Source organism: Fistularia commersonii, chromosome 2, assembly GCF_037954325.1.
Source record: "Fistularia commersonii isolate RoL2024-O1a breed Wild chromosome 2, RoL_Fcom_v1.0, whole genome shotgun sequence".
NCBI lineage: Eukaryota > Metazoa > Chordata > Actinopteri > Syngnathiformes > Fistulariidae > Fistularia > Fistularia commersonii.
In genome coordinates this window covers 1,142,679-1,159,808 of record NC_141285.1, presented here as the reverse complement: position 1 = coordinate 1,159,808, position 17,130 = coordinate 1,142,679, and the positions used below count along the sequence as shown (strand labels likewise).

Sequence of the window (17,130 nt, the reverse complement as noted above, 5' to 3'; positions counted from 1 at the left end):
TTTGTTTTGAAGCGACAGATGAACTCGTCCAGAACGCTAAAACCAAACCGCTCTATTGCAGACGGCGTCAGCTAATACTGACAAAAGTTGTTATTTGATCAGATACATGTGCAATTCAGAGCGACCGGTTAACCTTCTGCGATGTTTTTGCTTTGCGGAAGGAAGCCGGAGGGAATCCACACGGGCTCGGGGGTGAAGACGACCAGCTCCGTGCAGAAAGGGCCTCGGTCAGCCTTTCACCCGGGATCTTCTCGCTGTCTGGAAAGAGCGCCAAGAAACTAGATATCAATGTACAGATCATGAAAACTGACCTGGAGAGAATCCATGCGGGCAGAGGTGGAACGCACGTTCTGCACAAGAAGGCCCTCATTGGCGGCGAAAAGCAAGAATTTCTCGCTTGCGAAAGCGTGACCCCCGTCTACGTTTCGGTAAACATGGAATTATTTTAAAGAACGCTCAGAAGAGGGATTTTAAAAGTGTGTCCGGGACAGTCGGGAATGATTTCCACCCGCCCTTGGAACGATTATTATATCTCATTGGAAGACTTCTGCGGCGGAACGCAGAGCTGACAGACGACTTGAAACTTTTGGCGTCGGCTCAGCCTCGCCGTCGAGCAGATGTCGCGGAACCTTCGTAACCTCATTCGACGTAACGGGCTCTGGCGAAGCCCTGTTTATCATCGGCGCCGACCTCCTACGAGGTCCTTATCGTGTCCGAATTGACTCCCGGGTTGGAAATAGTCGCCTCCGCTTCCGTGTGCGACGAGCTCCCACGTCCTTACGTTGACTCACGCGTGCTTCCGACGTTGCTCTTTCCTCCATCGGCCCTGCTGATGCGTCCGGATAGCTGTTGAAAAACTGGCAGCATTAGCAGGAGTCTCCGGTGTGGGAGGTGAAAAGGAAGGGAGAGACGACGGTTTCCTGTGGGGCCTCGGCGGTACTTACTCCTCTGTTTGACACACGGCGATGTCATCGCGCATCCTGTGATCTACCAGTCAGGTGCTCCGACACTGACGGTCCGGCGTCGGCGTCTCCGGCCAGGAATGCCGGACGGATAGCGCAGAATGTGCCGGAGAAGTCGAAAATATGAGCCGCGGCGAGCTGGTCTGCTTTTTCAGGTTCACGGTTCGTGACGAAGAATTCTCCGGTAGGTGACGGCTGGAGAGAAATCTGATTACTTCAGGGCTGGGAGGTGAACTGGAGGGATTCTAAGAGTTGCTCAGATCTTGCAGAAACAGATCTCCATGATAATACTACACAAATGATTAGGCTTTGTAAGAAAAAGCAGTCGAAATGTTCACGATGTGCACAAAACCATTGTCAGACAAAACAGTGCCTCAGTGCTTCATGACACCTTGACCCTCGTTGCTCCTCAACCAGTAGATGTCGCCAAAATGCAGCTGTGTAAAACACTTAAAACAACTTTGACGCGAATTGTTTCACAGTGATTTAGCGATTCAAAAAAAAGCATAAGTTTATCTGTCACTCCTGCTTTCAGGACTTTGTAGCCACCTTGTTTGTGTTCAGAGTATTACTTAAACATAGTCGTCAGAATTTGGTGAAACTGGTAAATTTGGCAATTGTTTGTGTCATGTCATTATGGCTCTTTATGTATATATATTTATATAAATAAAAGTTTATATAATTATTGTATTTGATTCTATTGATCTTTGATGCAGAGACTAATGTGAGTTTCTTAATCGTAAAGATTTAAGTTGTAATAAGGGATGTGGACTGAAAGTTGGGATTTTAAAACACAAATAAAAACAAAATGACCTAAATTCAAACGCATAGGGGAGGAAGACAACATCTTCACAAGATCTTCCCCATCAGCGCCGACCAAGTTGGGAAGCAAATGTCATCGAGGATTTTCCTCTTCAGTGTCTACCTTTCTTCAACCTAGAAGTTGTTTCCATGGCTCTCCGGCATCACCTCCAACTCTTTTGTCCCGTGGAGAGCCGTCTCTAGCTGCAGAACACCGTGCATGACTATTCAACTGAATACAATATAAAGTCAAGATATTTCAAGCTACAATTGGTGAACTCTGTTCTTTTACAAAGATTAATTTTGAACTTGATGCTTGCAGCACTTTCCAAAAAAAAAAAAAGCTCGTCGACAGTAGAGTAACGCTCGATATACACTGCTCAAAAAAATAAAGGGAACACTTAAAAAACACATTCTAGATCTAAATGAATGAAATATTCTTATGAAATACTTTGCTCTTTACACAGTTGAATGTGCCGACAACAAAATCACACAAAAATGATCCATGGAAATCAATTAACTGGTGGAGGTCTGGATTAGGAATCACACTCAAAATTAAAGTGTAAAAACAAACTCCAGGCTGATCCAACTTTGATGTAATGTCCTTAAAACAAGTCCAAATGAATGTGTGTTGCTTCCTGAGTGGACACTATGATTTCACAGAAGTGGGATTGACTTGGAGTTACATTGTGTTGTTCAAGTGTTCCCTTTATTTTTTTGAGCAGTATATATACCTCTCTGGAAGACTGGAAACAGGTGAGCGTCATGATCGTATGAAAGGAGCATCCCATGAAGATTACAAGTGGTTTACAAGCACGTTGAAAACTGTGAGAACAACAAGGTGACAAACGGTCCGACAGTTTACCGACATTTTTTGTCAAAAACAAAACAAAAAACGAGGCGTTTAGTCCATAATATCACCAGAATGTGGAGAAAATGTGACCTTCTAACCCCTCAATGCATTCAAAAGTGAAGCTCCCTGTAAAGGATACTATCGCACTTTCGACATACCATTGTCATGTAGTGCAGTTCATTGCTACCACTACAGGTACAACTAAGGCTCTACACATAGCAAAAGCCATATATCGATGCCGCAAAGTTAAAAACCTGTTCTATAGGTTTCTTGCACATCTGTGACGGCGTCATAAATAATGAAAGGTACGTACAGGTTCGGAGCAACAAATGCTGACAACATCCAGGCCATCTTTTCCAGGCACGTTCAGTACCTGCTTGTTTCGGCAAGAAAAAGCCAAATGACATTCCGCAGGTCTTAAAACGGCGCGGCTTCGTCGTCAGCGTGAAGTTGAGGAAAGCTGACGAGACACAACTGTTAACAGGCTGTTCTGAAACAAGATGCAGGCATCAAATGATTTTTTATCACTTTGAGCTTTGTGGCGCATCCAATCAAATAAAGGTCCAAGGGGATTTGGAAAGTTATTGGTTCCTTTTCATTCACATTTTCCACAAAATCACTGCAACTGTGGCTTGTATTTTCACATGGATGCAACATTTATAACTGCTTGAATCAATGATAACCCAATACGGAGATGAATAAGTTATCGCACAATATGTAAACAAGTGATGACACTTCTACTGACTTGTAGTGGCCTCTGTGGGAAAACACTGAAGCCCGTGTTGAATGCGGTGGCACAGTTCTGCATATCCGGTTACAGTCCCCCTAAAATCTTAACAAATATGACAGTGACTCAACAGAGGTTATCTATATTTAGTAAAGACTAAGATGTGTTCACATGTCCACGTCGCACCTGTTTGCTGAATCGCCGATTAGGGTTTGACGCCTCATCGCTCCTTAAATGAACACATCTGAGAATACGTCTTAAACTACACTTTCATGCGATACAAACTTCTACCCATTATTACTTTCAATGAAAGACGAAGTGTGTGTGTGTTTGGTTTTGAGAAGGGACTGGCAAAATGTGAGAAAGAAGAGATATTCGGTATAAACCCAGTCTCCACACTCCTGGTGTGTTTCCATTTGTCCGAGTGACGCCGGGTTGTTCTTTGAAATTAAAAATGTATATAATAAAGCAGACGTGAGCTCACATTTTCATATTTGTCAAAAGCCAAACGTTACAACATTCTTAAAAGTTGATTTAACAACTAAAATCAAAATCTACTGAAGGTCTGAAAGTGACTTAGTCATTGCCTCACACCCAGGATGTAACCAGACAGTTAGTTGTTTTGATATTTATGATAACCTGGTTTTATTGGCTCCCAGTTCTACTTCCTCACCCAGGACTCCATTCAACGTCTTGCAAACGACACCAGATGGTCTTGTTCCTGCACCCAAGAGGTTGAAGGTTTAATCGATAAATTCCATGTTACGTTTTGCCTGAAGACGTTTTAATTTCATAAGATGACAATAAGTAACAGTGTAAAGGACATGGATTTAAGGAAAAATAACATTTTAAAAAAGCATTTTTTGACATTTTGTTGCGTGCGGTCTTCTTTCTTCAAGAGAAGTACCAACACGCTGGATGCTGAACTGTTGAACCGAACCATCACAGGGACAACTGAAACAGGGAAGCTAAATGTTAATATTACGAGACTGTAGTTAAAAAAAAAATTCTTCCAAGTCAAAATACAACCGTGATTTCAGGCACTTTTATATTTGGCGCGAGTAAATAGTAATCTTTGTTTTAACGAGAAGCTTTATTGTTGATTTATGTGATCCCATAGCCATGATCTTGCTGGATTTGAACATTTGTGTATTCAATGTATTGGAGGGTTGCAGTTCCTTGCCTATAAACCCCGCAGGGCATCTTAAACGGCTGCATCTTTGGCAAAAAGCCCCTTTTCCCCGGCCGATTGAAATCAGTGAGAGACATTCTATCCAGAGCTGAACGCTGGTCGAACACGGTCACGAATCGCCTTCGATTCCATTGTCGAGCAGGAATTCACTGATCTCTTCTCTCATCTGGGACCTGAGGAACAAAACACAGCCGACATCAGCGAGGAGGAAGGATCTCGTTCTCCTTTAGGTGCAAATGACCAGCTCATTTCCTTCTCCAGTCTCCTGGCATTCGTTTTGCACAGTCATTAAGCACACAGTGTTTCAGCCTGAGCGGGCAGAAGAAAGTGAATGCAAAGCATCGTGGTTCCCAAGACTGAGAAGAAGTAGATTTCTTTTTTTTTTTTTTCCTTTTTGCTCGTTTGAGCGTCGCATCCTAAATGGCAATATCAGTAAAACAAATGAAAATGGAAGAGCTTCTTTGAAATGCCTCATAGCTCGTGCATGATCACCGGGATTACCGTTAATGATGGAGTTCTATTTGGGGATGCTCGCCTGAGGCATCGCACAGAATGTACAAAATTGCAATCTTTGCATGAATAACTCATTAACACAAAACACAGAGAGACACTACTGCATACAGATGTGTGGCCAACTGGCCACTCGGTGGTACATTTCAATTAAACACCATACGACTTCTAGAAATTCAACCATTTCCTCTTCATTTTCACAGAAGTCCAAGTTTTGAGCACAGAGACCTTGACGAGGCTCTGCCTTCATACCGAGGCGAAGAATAGATTAAAACAAAAATATTGACAAGTCACAATTGTTTTGCCTGTCTTCAAATGTGTCCATGGGTGACAAACCTGGAAGGCACTATCTATTATCTTAGCAGCAACTTCTCATGGAGGCATGACTTACTGGCAACTGCTAAACAGTTAAGACAATTTATATTTCATTGTATTTCTCATTCTTCCTCCTTCCTACTATTTCTATTACTGTTATGTTTTTGCTTGAAACTCTGGCACAACAATTTCCTTCGGGATAAATAAAGTTGTTCTCATCTCATCTCATCTCATCTCATCTAAATATGTCGGCATGAAACTGTGAGCAGAATTGGCAGCCAGTTGCCCTCTGGTTGGAGCTCTCAAAGACGGGATTCATATCAGGACAACTATAAATGATATAAAAACTTGGCGAAGTAGTTTGTCAGACCACCCAGAGGGATCTGGGGGACTGTATCCTCTGTAAGCCAGTAATCCACTAGGTGGCACTTGAAGACAAAATGAGGAAATATATAAAACCTACTTTTGTCTTCAGCAGCATTACTCCACCTCTTTTGTCAAAGATGCACATTTATTAGCCAAGGTTTTAAAGAAACACCACGATCAGGAAAGCTAAGCAGCTAGAAAGGACACTTCTTATCAAACCTGTAATATCTAAAAAAGTATAGCTGTGGCATCGTCTGATAATGAAAACATTGTCATGCTCTCGAACGCAGATTTGGCTCAACTAGTAAGCATATATTCATTTATTGATTGATTGATTGATCTAGCACTCTTGCAAAAGACGATAACAACCCCCAAAAAATAAAGCCTACTTGCCTCATTTTCCGCCTCTGGGCCTCTGACAGGATATATGGAGGGAGGCAATCTACTGAAGACTGTGAGAAGACAAAACAAAAAGAATAAATGTAAATTCAACCATCCCACTCTCACTGGACAACCTTATCGAGACGTTTTCACATACCATGTCTTTAACGGTCAGCTGGCAACTGTAACACAAATGGCTGCACAGATCGGGGGTGCTGGTGACCCTGCAAGACCACCGATAAAGACACCGAGTGAGACTGGAAAGCATATAAACAACCGAGCGCGAGCGGATATCATGATTTGACTCCTTTTTATTTGTCCAAATGGTAGATTGGGCAGATCTTTACAGCTATTAACTGGTTGGTTCCAAAGATAATGCTGAGGATTTTAAATATTTTACTATTTTTAACCATGAAAAACCACTGAAAAAACCCCAACAGTACAACATTGGTGTGAAGACCCTGCTAGGACGATAACAATAAGGGGTGAGTCGATGCAAACTTACTTGACAGAAGAACAGCAGCTTCCACGCCCGGCTGTTCTGCCACAGTCCACTTCTTCTCCTGACAAACACTGTCCAGGGAAATTGTCTGTCTGAGCTACAAATAAATAATAACTAGTATAAATACACAGTACGACTTCACGCACTTGCCAAAAAATGACATCAAATAATGCAAAGAAGATGAGACATGTAAGAAGCAAGGCAGCGCGGCAGTGTCTGACTTTATTTGATAAAATATTGGACTATATCGAGTGCCTTGTTCATAAATAATATTTGCACACATAAAACGGGACACGGGAAAAATGTCCCGTCCATTACAAAATTTATCATAAAAATTGTGCACCTGAGAGCACAATTTTGCGGCTACATTTTTTCTGAAGTAAATACGGAATCTGATGGCAAATGGGGATAAAATGCTGCCAAACATTTTTCACGTGATGAAAATGCAAACTAAAAAGATCCACATTTTAAAAATGCTCATTATAAGCATATTCTTACCTGAACAGAATTGTGTGTAAATACAATTATGGAAAATATGTGCTGAGATACATTTTTTTTTCAACTTTTTACAGCCATTAAAAAAAAAAAAAAAAAAAAAAAAAAATCAATTTCTGTTTTATGATCGTCTTGGGTGTAAAAACCTTCAATTTGGCCCCTCTGTGATAAAACACAACAAATTCTGGTGTGCGCAAACAGATATTCACTCTTTTTGTTGATGATTTTGAACTTCAAATCACACGAGTAGTTGCTGTTGCCATTTGGCAGCTTTCACCTGGGCTTTCCTTTGGCCTGGTTTCACTGTTCGCACATCCAGACATGTTCTGCGACAGCTGCTCAGAGACGATGGTGGCTTGGAACGCAGAGGCATTCTCTACAAACACAGAGAAGAATTCAATTAAAATATTCTCTCGAATTATTAAAAAGTATAGTTTCACCAGTGAGAAAGATCAGATTCTTCTCAGTCTGCAGTCGATATGTAGGGGAAATGGAATCTCAGATTCTAAACAAGTGCAATTTATGAATCTATTTCAGGGGAGAATTAAGATTTATAATGTGGAGGGCAGCAAATATTTAACTCGTTTTAGTGCAAATATCATGATGTTAGTATTTATAAGAGTAAGAGGGACTGTGCTGAATGAACAGCCTTTAGTCATTTGTTGCACGACAGTTGTCTAATCGAGGGGATCTGAGGATTGGTTGTCGACTTTTCGGGGAATTCCAAGGAATTTGCTGCGGCAGCAAGTGGGATCTATCTGAGAGACACGGTCAAGTAGTGGTGGTAAATGTCCCGACTCGCCTTTGCATTCTGACTGATCGGCGAGGTCTGACGAGGCTTGCAGGGACAGCAGCCGGAGAAGATTAGCACCGGGGCTCGTATCGGGAGTCGCTCTGCTTGCCGAGACACGTACGGCTGATTCCGGTAGGCGTTGCATTGAGCAGAATACGACGACCGGGCAACCGAGGCCAAGTGAAGCTACTTACACCTTATACAACTGAGGATATCCAATTTTTCCCATTATCTTCATTTTATTTCCCTGAAAGTTGAGCCTTTATATGGTCGGAAGGGATGACTGTGTGGCTAATAGACATGATGATATCTAAGTATTTGTTGTCCTGATTTTTAAGTCAACTCTACCACCTTGCCGGACTTCAACCAAGAAAATGTATATTACAGTACATTACAGTACATTATAACAGTACATTATACCAAGTGTGGCTATTATATTGCCAGCATGAAAATAAAACATCAGGCCGGCAGGTTTATCGTGATATAACATATATTATGTCACCGCTTGAATTCCATTTAAGATATTTGAGGTTTTCAAACTGTGCTATCGGCTACATTTTAACACTCACCAACAGTGGTGTCCAGGGAACACATGCACAGCAAACATCTGCGAGTGTGCTGGTCGGCACCGGAGGAACTCTGGCAGACCGTTTGCAGTTTGTCACTGGTCCTACGGAAAACAGAGAGCTTTTTTTTCCTGCTCAAAATAACGCCTTACTTTGCATTTCGTCCCACGCGATAGCTTATAAAAATCCAAAAAAACATTATTTTCATAAATCTGCAAAGCAATTAAGAGTTAATAATTTAATCTCTAAATTGTTCGCCCAAAATGCAACCATACACTCATGATGTTACATTCCAACTTACCTGTAAATGGTGCTGACAGTGGAGGGGAAATCTGCCTGGAGTTTGGTGACAAATGTCTCTGTCAGCTGCTGGATGCTGCCCTTTTCTTTAACCTGTGGGGTGGATGAAAAGTAATCTACGTCATGTTTCAAACTTTCTTTGAAAGGTCTAAACTCTACAGGTGTAGGCGTTACATGTGTACAGGTTTGCGGTTTTGAATTTAAAACAACTTGAAGAGGTTTAAGCTCGTAATTATTGAAACCGAATGGAACAATTTTGTTGAAAAAGGACATGGAATTTGACGATTTTGTGTCAGTATGGATGCACGACTCGGGATTTAAGTCTGACACTTCGATACAGTAAAGTATATTCGGCTGAAATATATTGAAGATTTGAGATATGAAATCGAACATTTACTGAGCGAAGGCCGATGACGGAGTTGTCTGGTCGTACCTGCATTTCAAGGCTTGGAGTGGAAACCGAAGGAACGTCGAACATGTGGTTAAAGTAAGCGATTTCTTTGGCGGAGTAGTCTCTCATTGGTCTCACCAATATTATATCGCCATACCGAGAGTCTGAGAAACCCTGTAAAAACACACGTTTAAAAAGACGCACAATCTGACAGTTAAGGATCTTTAAAAAAAAACCAACAAAATCATGTCCGTACGGTGTCTTGAGCCAGTTGTGCTCCTCTGCCCAGTGATATATTGGAGAGCAGCTTCACAGCAAGTCTGGTGCAGTTTTCTCCCAGCATCAGTTTACTGTAGCCTTCTTTACGAGCCGTGTGGACCAGCAGGTGATGCCTATGAGAGAACAGAGAGGGTTGGTTGGACACACACACACACATATACACACTCACACACACACACACACAACTGATGAATTGCTGCTGACGGCAGGTATCTGACCTTAATGTGTTCAGCAGATCTTCCTTGGCGGTTTGTGTCTTGGCAGAGCCGATCATCTGTTGAAGCAACAGAGTCTTGGACGTCGGGACGTCTGGCGTGAACGTCTGGTCGCGTCTCTGCGGTGTCGACCCGCTGCTGCTGACAGACTGGATGAAGTGATCCACAGCCGCTTTGTAGTCGCTGGCTGGTTGATGCGAAAAAGAGGGACGCGCCTCCACCACTGAGGCGGGGAGGTCAAGAACCTGACGGGCAAAGCCGTAAATGAAGCTTTTTTTGCCATTATATTTGTCAAGAGTGTGTCAGACATCACAAATTATAAAACGGTTGTAACCTTTAAGCTGTAAGAATAAAACATACAATATGGCTTTTAATGAAACCAGGTGACTATGTAGAACAGCGGCCCCCGACCCCGGGGCCGCAGACGGAATAAATAACTTATATTAAAAGAATAAATAACTTATATTATTTCCGTTTTATTTATTATCCGGCTCTAAACAATTTGGTTTTTTTTTTTGAACATTTATTAGAACAGGTTCCTTAACGGAGTCACACACATTCTTACAAAACCTCATAACAAGATACACATTATACAATATTCTTTATAGGTCACTTATTTCCTCACTAGCAAGCGGAAAATAAAATAAAACTAAAAAAAAACAAAAAAAAAAAAAACATCTAACTCAGTCAAATAGAGATAATATCTTCAACTCTCCAAATATTTTTTAATGGGTGCCCATTTGTCAAGATATAGGTCTGTCTGAAGTCGTAAATTTGCTGTTATGCGTTCCATGCAGTTTACATCCTTATAAACAATATTTTATTTTGAAAAATGACCGATTTCTCTCCATCTATGCCTCGCTCTTGACACACGGCAAGATACTTGTCTCGGCACGTGATACATTAACGCAATATTAAACCCGCAAGCCAGCAAAAAGAGTAAACTTTGGAAAGGCCCGGTGAGGACAGAAGAAGAGCCTCAGGCCACGAAGAACAAGAAAGCTGCGTTTAACAGACAAAACCAGGAGACCCACTTGTAATGTGGATTTATCCCGACTGGTGATTCTCGAACACCGAGCCCACTGTGCAGAATATTCGGCTCTGCAATGAGGCAATGAAGCCTTCAAAACTGCTTCTGCACTTGGACATCGAAAAGAAAAACTGAGGAATATTTCTATATCAATATGTATTTATCCACCCGTCCGCGAAAATATAGTTTGACATGAAACCGGTGCGTGGTGTAAAAAGGTTTGGGGACCGCTGATGTAGAAGACGGACCTGCTAATCTTTTCAACAGTTGTGGAAATTACTTGACATTGTTGCCTTATTAAACACTGGTAGTTTTCTGAGGTTTGCTGACTTGACAACCAGTGTCATTTCACAGGTAAAATATTTGTTTGTTTGGGGGAAAAAAAATACAAGAAAAAAAACTTAAAGAGATTAATCACTTTCAAAACGATGAGATTAAATCACTGCAGAAATGTGTATATGAGTGATTTAATATACAGCATGGCATTTTCCAGCCCATCACAGTCAGGTCAAATGATTACACACACACACACACACACACACACACACACGCAGGGTGTTCAGCTGACGGTCACCTAAACATTGCGTTATTTCAGTGAAGATAAAGAAAAATTAGCCTGCACGGTCGCTGCAGATAGAAAGAAGTTATGATGATATACTGACCTGCTCTAGAGGAACAACATGAAACGGGAACCCAGTGGCTCTAAACATGACCTGAAGCTCTTCCACAATCCTCTGCCTCTCCTTCAGAGACTGACCCAGAGCTCCACCATCTGGGAATCACACACACACACACACACGAGTTTAAAATGATGATCCTGTGGATGACGGCTTTAAAATGTTGCTTTTCACTTTAATTACCGTCAATGTAGACAATGCCAGGGAGGAATCTCAGTTTCTTGTGGGCGTTCTGACACAGTCCCTAAGGAAAAGAAGAAAAGGCTTTCAGCTGTATTGGAATTGCACATTAGTAAGTGATAGGGTACGCAACGCTTGAGTAATTTAAATGGCTTTTTACAAGCTAATAAAAGGACGATTTAACTTTCCAACATTTCATGGTCATATACGACATCAATCAACAAGCTACTTCGTACCAAATTTCATGGATTTAGATGAATACACTGCAATATACTGACAACAACTAGAAAATGGATTTTCATCTAGTGGTCAGCAAATTCACATAAAGTTAGAATTTATGCATGTAAAAAACAAACTTTTAGCTGTTTGTTTTGAATCCAAAAATGTAAACGGTAAAACCATCTGTGTTAAGAGACTTTCACATGTGCAGCAGCTGATGTAGCAAACCTGCTGGACTTGGTTCAGCATTGAGCAGGACGATGGACCGCCAGACACGGCCAGCAGCACCTGCAGGGGCAGGTTTTAAATCCAACAGATTTTAAAAAGGTGCATCACAGTTTATTCAACTTGTGCTAAACATGACACAAACTGCCAAATCACAGCGTAGGATCAAACACACAAACATCACAAACATCACAATGAGATCTCCGTCGACTCCTTTGTTACACTCTTACATTTTACATTTGTTTTCATTTTTGTTCCATTTATTAGCTGACTTTTAGTAAAGATATGGTCAGATGATGCCCCCGAGGCACTTGCGTAATCCCTACAAGAAGGGAGTGAAAGGAGAAATACTGTTTGTTCACTCTTCAAAACCAAAGAAACACTGAAAAGTGAAGGCAGTGGAAAAAGTGACGCCCTCATGCTCAGCTGGGCTCTTTGAAGAACCACAGGCATTTTTTTTTGGCTCCAATATAGTGTACAACAACCCCTACTTATACACAAAATTACTTTTATTTCTATATATTTTTTACATACCTTTAACTTTATTATTTATTTATTTTGATCATCAAGTTGTTTTTTTTTTTTGAAATTATTATTATTCACTATTTTGTTCTTTATTTTTATATAGAGTTCTATTTTGATTCTTCCCCACTTGACTCAAGGTTATGACTTTGTGGACCTTAAAATAATGCGACGCTGTTAGCAGGAGTCGGCCGCTTAGTCCAGACTACCTTTTGACGCTATGGATGCTAATGTGACGAAGCAACACAGAATGCAATTTAAGCCGAGTGCACATGAAAAATGTCCTGAATAAAGTAACTACAATTGCACCATTATTTTGGCGGAAGAATACATACTAAATGAAACCATCAGCTTACCTTCTCTGCAGGAAAGATGACTCTGTTTTTGCCCAACATTGCTCTAAATTTGTGAATAAAGTAGCTGTGGAAACAGTCCCTAAAAGGAATGCAAAAAACAGGAAGGAGGCAAATTCAGTAAAACTGCGAAAAAATCATCTCAGAACATGCAACTAATGACAGGATCTCAACTGATGGAGTGATCAACATACGCATGACCTGATAAGAAGGCTTTGCTTTACTATTAGTGCAACACATACACACAATCTGAACAACATCAGTTGGTCAAAGACACATCAATTCAATGTATACTGATGGAAATAAGTGTCAATAAACCATTTTCATGTGGTTTTCTTGATAGAGGTGTGGCTGTGCCTTACTAGAAGTGGCAATATTGTAAAACAATGCTGTTCCAGGTATGTTTTTAATTGCCAACCAGCTCATTTTCCACCTTTCATTCAACATCAACCCATACCTGCATCCCCCGTCTGTCACGATTTCTACATTGGATTTATCAAATATTCAACCTGTTTCTGGCATCAAAAGTTCTCAGGATATAGTGAAACTTATGCAAAGTTTGTTAACATTGAAGTTAGTCAGCATTACCATCAGTGTTAGCTGATTAAACATATTCCACTTCAAATAAAACACCAAGGAAATTGAATAATATGGATGGAAAATTATCTGTACAGCCTTCTAATCAGAGTAAAAAATAGATGAAATACAAAAATAGATAAATCTTGAAGAAGTCTAATCATTTTTCTTTACCTGCCAAGTTCTACTGTAATTAAGATTCACCGTATTTGAAAATTTTCAAATATTTGCATATTTTTTACCATATAAAGTCACACTAAGCTGGAAGCAGCAGACATCTTTACAGCTGAAATTTCAGAAATGGTTGTTTTCTTACCAGGTGGTTTGATAGAAACAGCAATTTTGCACTCTAGAGCAAGCTGAACAGTAAGATATGATCTTAATGTGAACTAGTAGCCTGTGAACTATTTAGCAAGTGAACCAACTTCAATCAAGTATTTTATACATTAAACGAACTTTGCAAATAATCTGAAAAATGTCATTGTGTTACATGTCTTACCTGCAGTATGTATCATCTGCTCTGACAACCAAAGCTGCGATTGCATCTTTACACTTAGCACATTTCTTGTCATTCCTGACAAATAAAAAGAAAAAAGGAAATATATAAAAGTCTTGTAGCAGTGGAATAGAATCTTGCACTTTAAAAGTCATGGCTTCTTTAGTTAGCCAGTTAAATTCTATCACACCTAATGCAAAAAAACAACAATAAAAAAAAAAGGAAAACAAAAAACATATTTTACTGGGCTTTGCTTTGTGCATAAGCTGTCTAAATCCAAGTTAATTAGTTTATTTCATTTTGGAGAGAGGTATGGCGGCACAGTGGTTATCACTTTGGTTCATTTCTGACAAGGGGCTACAACTGGTGACTCGAGACGTGTGAATATGAGCGTAAATGGCAACCCGTCCAGGTTGAACGCTGCCTCTCGATCAATGGCACCGTGGAGAGGCGTCATCTATTTTAATCCTTGCCGGCGTCACTTCATTCTGGTTAATTTTATCATTGATCACGTCACTCTGTTTCTCTTATCCTCTTTTGTTGTCTATTCTCACCCTTGCTGTTGTCTATTTTTATCCTTGTAGTTCATTTTGCTGTCTATTTTTGTGGATGTCTTTTGATGTCTCTTATTTATACTCATATTTATTGATATTGTTTTTGCTGTGAAAAGAATTTCCCCTATGGGTATCAATACAGTATTATAATTAATCTTTCATAAGTTTGTAGAATGAATGAAAGAATGAATGGATTAATGAACGAAGTAAAAAAAAGGCACATTTTCTAAGTTTTTAGACTATACAAATTTTCTGTTTAATATGAATATATTTTTCAACCTTCTTGCCCAGGTTGCCTTTTAACTACATCACCTTTGAGCTTTTCCCTTCAGGGTCTCCATGGCAACTCCACCTTCTCCATCAAACCCTATTTTCTGGATCCTCCCCTGTCACGCAGACTAACTTCAACCTGCGTCCATCAATCTTCTTTTTGGTCTTCCACTAGACCTCCAATTCCAGCATCCATCTATGAATATATTCACTATCCCTCCTCTGTCCATGACCCAATCATCTCAGTCTGACCTTCTCTCCAAAACATCTACCACATGCCATCCTGATGGATTCATTCCTGATCTTCTTCATCCTAGTCACCCCCAAAGAGAACCTCAGCATCTTCACCTCTGCATCTTTATCTACCTTTTGGTCATTGTGAGTGTTTGCAGAGCATCTCACCACTGTCTCCTCCAGCTTTCCTTTCATTCTGCCTGATAGTCTTCTTCACATCTCTAATCACATTCATAATAATGTTTGCACTCTTCCTATCAAGGGTCAGAGCCGCCTGTTCTTCCTCAGGAGGCTCAGATCTTTCAATGTCTGCAGGACCATGCTGCAGATGTTCTACCACTCGGTGGTGTCCAGCGTCATCTTCTACGCTATTGTGTGCTGGGGCAGCAGGCTCAAGACAGCTGACGCCAACAGACTCAACAAGCTCATCAGGAGAGCTGGATCTGTCCTGGGAGTGGAGCTGGAGTCTGTGGTGTAGGTGTCAGAGAAGCTCCTCAGCATCATGGACAACATCCATCACCCCCTGCATGCCACACTGACGTCCTGTCAGAGCTCTTTCAGCCGTAGACTGATACCACCGAGGAGCTCCACTGAACGCCACAGGAGGTCTTTCCTCCCTGAGGCGATCAGACTTTTTAATTCCTCTCCATTCAGCCGCCGGCAACCATAAAAACCTATCTTGAACCTAAAAACAAACAAAAATGTGCAATATCTCATTTCTGTGCAATATTCAGAAACTGTGCAATATTTCATCTCATAACAGCTACACTGTGCAATATTTCATCTCATCTCATAACAGCTACACTACAATGTTCCCTTCTATCACACTATTGTGCACTCCTTACCTCACTTGTTACTAAGACACTTATCGTTTTATCACTGCTTACTAAGACACTTTATAGTTTCACTGAGACACTTTATAGTTTATAGTTTATTTTTATTTCTAATTCTGCCTTTCTTTTATTATTTGTTACTGTTATATTTTCTGTAACTCTGGCACAGCAATTTCCTTCGGGATTAATTAAGTTGTTCTTATTCTTATTCTTATTCTTATCAGCACATGTCATAATGCAAAGCAGACAGCAAAGCAAGAATTTCACTGTCCAGGGAAACAAGTTTCTACACTGTACATGTGAAAAGAAATAAATTTGTATCTTGAATCTTCTATCTCATAAGTAATCATGACACTTTTCAGTTGTGTGTGTGTGTGTGTGTGTGTGTGTGTGTGAGGGTGTGGGAAAGCTTCGGCTACTGACAGTATAATTAAGCGCGATAACTAACATTTGGGGTTTATTACGAACACAAAATAGTAAAAACAAACTGTCAATAACGTTTATCTGACGTAAAAAACACCGGACCTACCTGGAGGCCGCTTCGTGCTCCTCAAAGCCACGGTAGTCTTCCTTCACCTGGCACATCGGGAATATATCGATAAAATGTAATAATTAAGAATTAATTCAACGATGGCACCCGGCTGAAACACGTTATAAAAAAGCAAAGAAAAGGTGAACACAGAAGATTTACAAACTTGTGGACTTTTTCAATAAGCAGGGGAGACTAGAACTAGCAAGGCTGTTTTTGATGACGTATCTTCGTCGATTTATGACGTTTGGCCACTCGCTGCGCTCTAGCGCCACCTAGTGGCGAGGGTGACCTAGTGCGCACTGTCTCAATTTAATAAGAATAACAAGATAATATAAGATCAACTTTATTGATCCCCAAAGGGCAAATTCCTTTGTTCGGCAGCGTAACAGTTATAATGTCAAGAAAAAGGGAAAATAAATATGAATTTAAATGTAACTAGAGAGACAGAAGATAGCAAGACATCCACGAATAAGTAGACAGCAGCAGCAGCAACGACAATAACAACAACAACATCAGGGATAATAATGGACAACATAAAGGAAAAGTAAGGGTGAAAAATACACAATCAGAACTAAATGACTGTATAAATAGAGTGACAATAGCAATGATAAGAATAAAATAAACAAAAATAGGTAGGATGAATGCAGGCTGGGACCAACAAGGATAAGAAAGACAGAAGAGATGAGGCATGACATGGGGATGGGTGAAGTAGTGACATTATGGAAGCAGCACAGATGCACCTCAGTCAGAGTTGTGTGCCATCCAGGCTGCTGTTATAAAT

The 17,130-nt window shown here is 40.5% G+C and overlaps 1 protein-coding gene across 1 annotated transcript; it reads right to left on the bottom strand.

The window, feature by feature from the left end:
• Positions 1-4,110: 4,110 nt before the first annotated feature.
• On the bottom strand, positions 4,111-16,546 carry ctu2 (cytosolic thiouridylase subunit 2 homolog (S. pombe)). The gene is made up of 16 exons (XM_086160995.1): positions 16,347-16,546; positions 13,930-14,004; positions 12,858-12,936; positions 11,983-12,042; positions 11,539-11,599; positions 11,341-11,450; positions 9,652-9,893; positions 9,411-9,546; positions 9,197-9,328; positions 8,765-8,856; positions 8,467-8,567; positions 7,382-7,480; positions 6,613-6,706; positions 6,265-6,331; positions 6,120-6,178; positions 4,111-4,708 (listed from the first exon to the last, which is right to left on the bottom strand). Exons 1-16 carry the CDS (start codon positions 16,400-16,402, stop codon positions 4,645-4,647), a joined length of 1,527 nt encoding a protein of 508 aa, XP_086017121.1. The 5' UTR covers positions 16,403-16,546; the 3' UTR covers positions 4,111-4,644.
• Between the last annotated feature and the right edge of the window lie 584 nt (positions 16,547-17,130).

What these genes read in the sequence shown, in the direction of transcription:
- ctu2 (XM_086160995.1), bottom strand. Translation starts at nt 16,402, where the DNA reads ATGTGCCAGGTGAAGGAAGACTACCGTGGCTTTGAGGAGCACGAAGCG. An exon ending in GCAGATGATACATACTGCAG is followed by an intron (nt 12,937 to 13,929) that starts GTAAGACATGTA and finishes CATTCCTTTTAG; the next exon opens with GGACTGTTTCCACAGCTACT. An exon ending in TGGCATTGTCTACATTGACG is followed by an intron (nt 11,451 to 11,538) that starts GTAATTAAAGTG and finishes TGTGATTCCCAG; the next exon opens with ATGGTGGAGCTCTGGGTCAG.